General features: G+C 40.0%; 1 protein-coding gene across 1 annotated transcript; it reads left to right on the plus strand.

Annotated features, from left to right (window-relative positions):
- Positions 1 to 6,929: 6,929 nt before the first annotated feature.
- On the plus strand, positions 6,930 to 7,785 carry LOC139190960 (uncharacterized). Its single transcript, XM_070811452.1, has 2 exons — positions 6,930 to 7,355; positions 7,693 to 7,785. Exons 1-2 carry the CDS (start codon positions 6,930 to 6,932, stop codon positions 7,783 to 7,785), a joined length of 519 nt encoding a protein of 172 aa, XP_070667553.1.
- The last annotated feature ends 2,650 nt before the right edge of the window (positions 7,786 to 10,435 follow it).

The raw sequence follows: 10,435 nt of genomic DNA on the forward strand, positions 1-10,435 counted from the left end.
ATACATTCCTAATCAGAGAAGACCTCTTTCAAATAAGTAATCCTAATTCCATTTATTTAGGATATTTACCTAATTACTCCAATATATTTATTTACACAAATATCTTGGAATATTTTCACCTAAAATACCACCTAGGACTAGCCACCCTTAAACCCTAGAGGGACGACCCACCCCTAAACCCTAGAGGCTTGACCGACTTCCTCATTTTCTTTTATAAATACTCACCTTATCTCCAAAATTCAGGAGGCTTTTGCTACCCGCAAATTTCTAAACACATTCTTTTCAGAATTCTAACTTTAGCATCAGAGATTCTTCGGCCAAAGCCCCCACATTCATCGTGGGCACATGCGGCTTTTGGCCTTAATCTTAGGTGTTATTATTTTATAGGTGCAGATTCGTCAAATAAAGGAAGGTGGAAATTTGCATCCACAACCTTGGTTTGAGGATCATAATTATGGTTCTGCATGCACATTTTGGTGCCTGGGGGTGGACATGTTTGAGCACTCAACCCTTTGAGTTCTTTGGCTTGTTCTATTGGGAAATTCGACTGCTTTACCATTGGTTGAGTTTGAACTTCTCTACTTGAGACTCTAGGTAAGTTTTCTGGTTGCCGTGGTTGCAATTTGGAGGGGTTAATTACACTAACACCCCCTCAAGTTTATCGTGTTTTCACAAAACCCCCTCACGTTTGAAACATAACACTAACATCCCTTGAGATTCTAATTTACTTTCACATAAACCCTTTAGGGCTAAAATCACCTTAAAATATTTTTTTAAAGACAAATTTGCCCTTATTTTTAATTACTTTAAAATAAAATAAAAATCTTTTTATAAATCAATATAGGGTTTAGGGCATCCCCTTCACATTCACCACAACATAATAGAAATTCTTAACATGTTTCACCTCCTCCCTAGCCATCCTCACAAGAAGCTACTCATTCGTCTCGGTTTTTCAATCAATCAATCTCTCCACAAGCTTGGCCTCACTCTCTGCCATAAAAAAATATGGAAACCTCAAACTTTTTTTATGTCGAATTCTGCAGAAAATTCGAGTCCATGGTAGAGGATAAAGATATTTCTTTAATTTTTTTATTGTTGAATTAATTTGAATCTTTATTCTATTTATTCAAAGAACTAAAAAGGTTATGTGAAGGTGAACTAAAACTTCAAGGGGTGTTAGTGTTATGTTTCAAACGTGAAGAGGTTCAGGGGTGTTAGTGTAATTAACCCCAATTTGGAGTGATAATTAGGGTACCGACCTCTATAATTTCTCTGGTTTTGATTCCCAAAATACGGCAAGTGAATCCGGCGAGCACTCGTCCAAGTCCAACGTGGATTTGACCTCAACGTGTCAACTTTATCTTTGGGCAAACATATTTTATTACTGAATTGGCTAAACACTGTATCGACCATATTGTTCGTCTGCTTGGAGTACATGTAATACTTATTCCTGATCGGGATACCTGATTCACATCCAAGTTTTAGAGGGCTTCTCGGCAAGTCGTGGGTACTCATCTACAATGCAATACGGACTTCTATTCTCCGACAGATGGACAGGTTTGAGAAGACTATTCAGATGTTGGAGATATATTAAGCGTAACTGTGATCCAGTTCGATGAGAATTCGGATTGCCATCTATTTGTGATAGAATTTTCCCATAACAACAGTTTACATACAACTCTCGGTATGTCACCGTTCAAGGTTTTGTATGGTAAAGCTGACATAACTTCTCTGTGTTGGAATAAAGTTGAAGAGTGGATGTGAAATGAAAAAAATGCCCCTGGTTAGGTGTCTTGAATAATTATGGACCCTTGAGATTTCTCAAATTTCCTATTTTATTAAATTAGTTTTCATAATCATGAGTGCGTGGGCAAAAACAGAATCGAATTTGGAGTTTCGAAAAATGAGTTGTGGTTTGTAGTTAATGGAGGGTAAAATTGTATATTCTTCTTTTTCCCTTTTCTCCCTTACTTTCTCTCATCACTCTCCTTCTAACTCAACCTTTTTTTGCTACTCTCCCTATCCCCATGAAACATCACCAAGTTCTCAGGCTTGTTTCGTTGGAAAATTTGACGGTCCTGGCTTCAAATCTAAAATCAATGACTAGTATGTGGCCACCGGCGACGGTGACTACGACTGTAGGCAAGTGCGGTGGTGCATCTGCTAGCGAATGCGGCAATGACTTTACGGTATTCACTGACTCTTGGCGGCTCATAGCTGTCTGTAAGACAGCCTGTGGCCATTCGCATAGCAACACGTGTGTGACCCGAGACCTTCTTTAGGTTTTTCGACATTCCGAATCTCATGGTGCACTCTGTGAAGGCTAATTTCAAGTCGTTTATCATGTTTAGGTGATAAAATTTGTGTAATATTAGGAAGTGGTTAGTAAAGTTAAATAATATTGTATAGGTGCAAGTATAAATGGTGCAAACAAAGACATGGTGCCTATTAAGGTTTTGTGTTCACATTATCGGTGAGTGGATCCCTTCAAAAAGAAATATTTTAAATAAATGTTCGTGATACATGTTATGATATAGTCTTTGATGAGACTTAATGAGTTTATTGAGAAGTGATATTAGTTATGACTTAGGTAATTTATTTTCACCACATAGTTATCATGCATATATGTTTCATATAGCTAGCTACAACGGTAGGATATTTGTAGGTACTGATGTTTCTAGTTTATGCTAACTAATAATTGGTTGATGGCTTTCCACTTGCTTGCTATACTTGTACACATGTAAATTTCATTGCATACAAATGATGCATCAGAAAGCTCCACATGGCATATGACTCATCACAAATAGACAAGTCATTAATGACATGTGGCACAAATCAAGCCAAGGAAGTACAAAACCTTCCCAAAAGTCGGCAAAAGGGAGAAAATCCCTCTTAAAATCGGCACGGGCTCCAAGTTGCTCCTAAAACAGGAAAGAAAGCTAAAGCATCTTCACAAAACAAGCAAGAATTAAAGGTTGCTCACAAAATAGGCAACGAGCCTTATAGCTTTAGGCCAAGCAAGGGAAAATAGTTGAAATTAAGACACAAAACATGCTTATATTCTCCCATGGATGAATCAAGGTCCCCAGACACAAATAGGGGTGAGCAATTCTACATCCCTAGGAAACTCTGCACCAAATCTTTGAAGACTAATAATCTGCCAAAGTTCTCTTCAAAGAATACACAACCAAAGCTAAAGCTTTCTTTCGACCAAAGTCAAAGGATTCCCTTAAAGAATCAACAAGCACTTGTGCTGATTCCTTCAAGACTTTGTTGCAAGCTCAAAACTTGTAACGACATTCGATTCGAGATTAAGTCGCCAAGACCCTTGAATCAACGAAATTCTACATCAACACTCCCTTTGCTGCAGCCCTAAACCTGAGGTAAAGATTATCCATGCATTGTTTCAAGCTCAAAACTTGAAGCAATCATTCAATTGTTTGTTCGAGATCAAGTTATTACGACCTTTGGATAAATAACCTACTCATCTACATCAAATTTGAAGACTAAATTAGAGGAAAATTTTAAACAGAGATTGTAACCTTTGCAAATTCATCAATACAAATCTACTTTATACACGTGTTCTCTTTTCATTGGTTACAGAATTTTCGTGTTTACAAATTTGGCACGCCCAGTGGGACATCTCTGCCTTTCATCTCTGTCTTCAAATCCACAAGAAATACACATGGCATCAAGAAAGGATCAAGCTATTCCCGGAACCAACGTGAAGAACAAGAACATCCTTGCTGTAAATGGTGGCACTTTGGGCATCACAACCCTAAGTAAGGCAAAAGATCTCTCTGTCGTGCCTTCCACCCCAACATCAACTATGTTGAAGGAGCAAGAGCACCCGAGGCACGAGCCTGTGATCACCCTGGCCTCACTAAGAGTGTCAAGGGAAGAAAGCCCGATGAGGTACTCCGAGTCATTGACTTTCGATGCTAACTCAAGCAGCAGCTCGTATCCTATAGCCATGCAAGTCATGACTACTGGTGCGACTTCAATCAAGGAATAGCTGGTACAAATAAGTGAAGCAATTGCAAGGCTGACAAGGACCGTGGAGGAGAATGACTTACAAATTGCTACACTCGTTAATCATCTGGAGGCACATCACGATGAGAAAACTGACCCGAAGGTTAATCCACCAAAGAAGGAAACCGACAAAAAGGAGGAGCCTCTAATGAACAAAGCTGAGGAGTAGCTAAAGGTGGATCGAGTTACGACACTCTAGGGATCTCTATCTATCCAGCAGCTGTAAGAAATGATCACAAGCATGATCACGGTGCAATATGAAGGAAACTCGCATGAATCTATGTTGTACTCAAAGCCATACTCTAAAAAGATTGATGCCTTGAGGATGCCAAAGGGTTATCAGCCACCCAAATTCATGCAAATCGATGGAAAAGGCAATCCTAAACAACATATTGCCCATTTCATTAAAACCTGTAACAATGCTGAATGGAGGGAGACTACCTCATCAGCAGTTTCATGCGCTCTCTAAAAGGTAATGCCTTTGATCGGTACACCGACCTCAAGCTCAAGTCTATCAACAGCTGGACCAGCTTGAAAGGGAATTCCTCAACCACTTCTATAACACTTGCCGCACCGTAAGCATGATGGAGCTAACGAGTACAAAGCAGTGGAAGGACGAACTTGTCATTGACTACATCAACAGATGGCGTTCATTAAGTCTGGATTACAAAGATCGACTTTCTAAAACCTTCGCCATTAAGATGTGCGTTCAAGGCATGCACTGAGGGTTACATTACATCCTTTACGGCATAAAATCAAGAACTTTTGAAGAATTGGCAACTTGATCCCATGACATGGAGTTGAGTGTTACCATTCATAGGAAGAAAGAACCGATCACCGACTTAAAAAATGATAAGGTGGTCATTCCAAAGGTAGACAAGATTGGGAAAAACCCCGCTAAGGAAGCTTTTGTAGTCCATTCTCTTCTACGATTTTGCCTCCTCTTCAAATCTTGGAAAGAAGAATGCAAACACCATCAACGACAAAGAACGTGACCTCACCAAGACTCAAAAGAAGTTGAAGAAGCATGGTTACGGAGTTGACAACAATAAAGTTGGACTTGGCTTCACACCAAATACACCCGTGAAGATTTCAAGAAAAACGACAAGCGTTAGTGCTCAGCATATCGGCATGAGCGTTGAACAAAATCAAGAGGAGCCTAAACATGCCCCTCGAACGTCAGTCTTTCATAGGTTGAATCGTGAAAAACCCAGAATTTTGGAACCTGATCGCATTGGTGGTCAAGACCAAACTTCTGTCTTTAAGCGGCTTAACATGCCAACACCCAAAAGCTCTGTTTTCAAAAGGTTGTCAAAACCTAAGAAACAAAGCAACATGGCTAGCTTTCCTCCACGATGGTTGCCCTTGAAAAAACTTGAAGAAACTAAGTAGCCTCTTAGAAAGAGGAAGACAAAGCCAAAAGAAGAAAAGCTCGATGGTCTAGCAGCAAATGATGACTTTCGAAGCTCGATTCTTTCGAGGATGAAACGCCAAGCAACCTTAGAAATTGACACAAAAGGACAACTGAAGGTAAAAAGGCACACCATCATCCACACTGGCCAATCTTCACTCTAACAAGCCCAAGAGGACAACACTGAAGAGAAGGTCCAAGAAGTTGTCCATATCATAATCCAAGAAGACAAAGAAGATGAAATCCCCAAGGAAGACGTCATTACTACGCCACCACAGCTTGAGGATGAAGGGCAAGCCACAATTGATGATCTCAAGGAGCTCAACTTAGGTACAAGGGAGGAACCAATGCCTATAAAGAAATGCTTGGCCTTAACCCTACCATTGTCGTGCATCTTCTTGTAGTCAACGCATCCGATAAAGCAAATTCAAAGACGCTATCTATCTAAGCTCATCCCACAAACTAAGGCCGAGATTGACAAGCTAATCGAAACAGGCTTCATTCAAAAGGTGCAATACTCTAAATGGATCTCTGACATTGTCATTGTTCTTAAGAAATCAGGACAAATACGTGTTTGTGTAGATTTCTGCGACCTCAACGATGCTTGCCCGAAGGATGACTTTCCCTTACCAATCATTGGAATCATGGTGGACGTAACCACTGACCACGAGGCACTATCATTCATGGACGGCTCCTTTGGATACACTCAAATCCGCATGGCTTCTGAAGACGAGGAACTAACAGTCTTTCGCATTCCAAAAGTTATCTACTGCTACAAGGTAATACCTTTTGGCTTGAAGAATGCTGGAGCTACATATTAACACACAATACAAAGGATGTTCAACAACATGCCACATAAAAATGTAGAATGTTATGTGGACGACGTAGTTGTCAAGACCAAAAAAAGATCCGATCACTTGAAGGATTTACGAATGATGTTCAACAAACTATGGCACTATAACCTCAAAATGAACCCGTTGAAGTGTGCATTTGGCGTCTCTTCTAGGAAGTTCCTTAACTTCATTGTCAAGCACCATGGCATTGAAGTAGACCAATCAAAGATTAAGGCTATCCAAAGCATGCCTGAACCAATGAACTTACACGAGCTGAAAAGTTTACAAGGGCAACTAGCTTTCATCAGACGCTTCATCTCCAACCTCGCTAGACGCCGTCAACCCTTCAGTCGACTCATGAAGAAGAACGCTTTGTCATGGGATGATGTATGTCGCAATGCCTTTGAGAGCATAAAAAGGTACTTGGCAAGCCCACTTATCTTAGGAGCTTCCATGCCTGGAAAGCCGCTCATCCTATACATTATCGCACAAGAGGGTTCCATTCGAGCACTCTTGGCACAAGAAAATGAAGACTAAAAGGAAAGAGCACTCTACTACCTAAGCAGAACTCTCGTTGATGTTGAGCTTAACTACTCATGGATTGAGAATATGTGCCTGCCCTAGTCTTTGCCATTTAAAAGCTAAGATACTACATGTATGCTTACACCATCCACTTGGTTGATAAAGACAACCCAGTCAAGTACGTTAGGTCCAAACCCATTCTGACAGGACGACTAGCTAAATGGGCGTTGCGTCTTAATCAATACGAGATCATCTACTTCCCAGCTAAAGTCGTCAAGGAACAAGCACTAGCAGACTTCCTTACGGATCATCCAATCCCAGCCGATTGGAAAGTCTCAGGTGACTTGCCTGATAAGGAGGTGTTCTACATCGACATCGTCCCGACATGGACAATGCTCTTCGACGGATCCGCACGAAGACAAGTACTACCATATTCCTTCCGACCAAATAAGCTATGCTCGAACAACGTCGCTGAGTACCAAACACTGATAATTGGACTCCAAATGATGATCGACATGGAAATCACAACACTAGAAGTGTATGGCGACTCCAAACTCGTAAGTAATCAACTCTTAACTGAATATGAAGGAAGGAAAGATGATCTCGTCCTATACTTTCGGCTAGCAACTCAACTATTACAAAAGTTCGAGGCTGTGATGCTAGAACATGTGCCAAGAAAAGAAAATTAAATGGAAAACGCTCTCACTAACCTAGCCTTAAGTATGGCATTAGAAGAAGGCAAAGCTACGGACGTGTCAGTTTACCTAAGATGGGTGATCCCACTCGTTACTAAAATGCTACTAGATGACATAAACATCGTCTCAGTACTTCCAGTCGACACTAAAGAATGGAGACAGCCGCTGATTGACTACTTGGAGCATGGAAAGTTTCCAGATGATCCTAGACACCGCTCTGAAATACGTCGATGAGCATCTCGCTTCCTCCATTACAAAGGAACACTCTGCCGACATGAAGGAGTATTTCTAAGATGCTTAGGTGAGGAATAAGCCAATCAAGCCATCGAATAAACACATTCAGGCGTATGCGGTGTGCATTAGTCTGGACCAAAACTACACTTCCAGCTTAAGAGAATGGTTGCTACTGGCCTGGCATGGTAAAAGACTGCTTGGAACACCCTAAAAGGTTCCAAGCCTACCAATTCCACGTTAACTTCATACATCAACCACCTGAGCCATTACACCCTACAGTTGCTTTATGGCCGTTTGATGCATGGGGATTGGACGCTGTTGGGCCAATCACACCAAAGTCATATGCAGGAGAAGCTTACATCCTAGCTACAACATATTACTTCTCCAAGTAGGCTGAAGCCATACCCCTAAGGGAAGTCAAGAAGGAAACTGTAGTCCATTTTACCAAGGCACATATCATTCACCGATATGGTGTGCCTTGCTACATCATCACCGACAATGGAAAATAGTTCTCCAATCGACTCATGGACAAGCTCTGCAAGAAATACAAGTTCAAGCAGCACAAGTCTTCCATGTATCATACTCTGGACAACAGTCTCGCGAAAGCATTCAACAAAACGTTGTGCAACCTTCTGAAGAAGGTAATCGGCCAAACAAAGAAAGACTGGAATGAAAGAATAAGTGAAGCACTTTGGGCATTTAGGACGACAAATAAAACTCCCACCCAAGCTACACCTTATTTTCTCGTATATGGCATGGAAGTTGTTCTGCCATTCGAAAGTCAAATCCTCTCACTAAGAATGGCTATACAAGAAGGCTTGACTAAAGAAGAAAATGCAAAGCTACAACTTCAAGACTTGGAAGCACTCGACGAAAGGAGGCTCAAAGCTCAACAACACTTGGAATGCTACCAAGCACAGATATCCAAGGCATTCAATAAGAAGGTCCGCCCAAGGTATTTCCAAATTGGAGACCTTGTCTTGGTATTACGAAGGCCTATCATCACAACTCACAAGACAAAAAGCAAGTTCACAACAAAGTGGGATGGACCTTATGTAATACAAGATGTTTAGACCAAGGGCACCTACTTAATCATGGCGGAAGACGGCTTAAAGATTGGCCCCATCAATGGCAGATTCTTGAAATGTTACTACCCCTAAACCAAACAAGCAATGTTCCTTGCCTGCATAAGCCTAAACTGCACACGGCACAAAGCTCCTTGCCTGCACGAGCCTAAACTGCACACGGCAACAATGCTCCTTGTTCGCACGAGCTTAAAAGGCGATGATAGAGATTTTTACCACCTACAAAAGTAAGGATAAAAACTCCTATATTACTTGCAAGAATGACAAGGTTATTATAGTACAAACCGATCTCGCAAGGTCATTCTCAATAGGGATTATTAAATAATTTGAAGCAAACCAAATTCCAATTGATTATTGTAAAATAGGAATTTACGATGATTGATTTTTATGGCCTAATTTAATAAAAACGAATTTAACTAATAAAAATAAACTAATTTGCAATTTTAAAGATGAAGAAAAAGGAAAAGTTTTGGAGAAATCAAATTAAGCAAGCACTAGGGTTCCACCATCACCAAGCAATCCTATGAACTTTTACCAATTACTTATGATCTACACATGCCACATTGAAGGTTAGGTTTTCGTAATTTGTATTCTACTTGGAGACTCATTATGCTTTATGAAAACCCTTTGAAAAACCATGCAACCTTTAAGACGTGGGGTTCATCTTAAGTGAAATTACAATTATTAATCACTAGAAGCCAACACCAATTTCAGGGAACCTTCCGACCAAAATTGCATCATATTACTTGTCTAAAGATCCTAATGGTGATCAGGCATTAAGACAAATAGATAGTTTTAATCACGGTGATTAATAATTCAAGTGTGCATGCAATCAATCATAAGCAATTAAATAAAAATCACATATTCATGCTAAGGCTCAAGGTTTAGCCCTAGCAAAAGGAATTAGTTACGCATATTCATAATTAAAATCACAGAAAATATTATTAAGAAAAGGATTAAAAACACCTTAAAGTAGAAAGTCTCCAAGAACCCTAGCAATTCTCTCTGTCTCCAAAGTTGCATAAAAGAAAGCGTAGTGAAAAACTGTGGACGGCAAAGCAATATAAGTTGCTATGCCATCGCACAAACCCTAAAAACCAGGTCCTTTATTCCAACTATGAAACTAAGAATAATAATAAATATCTTAGAAAATAAAATCCTAATTAAGCTAGGAGAAACTGCCAAGTAATTGTCCAGCCACGTTTTAGTCTCAAATATCCTCCAAATTCGGCCCATCTGAGGTCATCTTGGGCTTCAAAAACATAATTCAAGCCCAAAAGTCATTATTCCAGCATCGCGCACTGCTCCTTTATTCTATTGCCAGAAAATAACCGCCTGATGGAAAAGTCTGATATTTTGATACGATCAAGCTAACTGACTCATGAACGTCCTCCAACTAGAATTACTCCAAAATTCATCCATTTGACTATGTTTTTTGCCAGAGGAAGTCGAAAGTCCTATATTGAAAATACAATTCAAAGTATCAAAATTCTTCCAAAATATACTAAGAATATGGTTAAATATATAATATAAAATCTACTCATCAAGCAACACCTAACACTCCTGGCCTGCAAGAGCATAAACAGAGTGCTGTAAAATCACCATCAAAACCACCAAAAAAAA

This window comes from Malus domestica, chromosome 13 (assembly GCF_042453785.1).
Source record: "Malus domestica chromosome 13, GDT2T_hap1".
Lineage (NCBI taxonomy): Eukaryota > Viridiplantae > Streptophyta > Magnoliopsida > Rosales > Rosaceae > Malus > Malus domestica.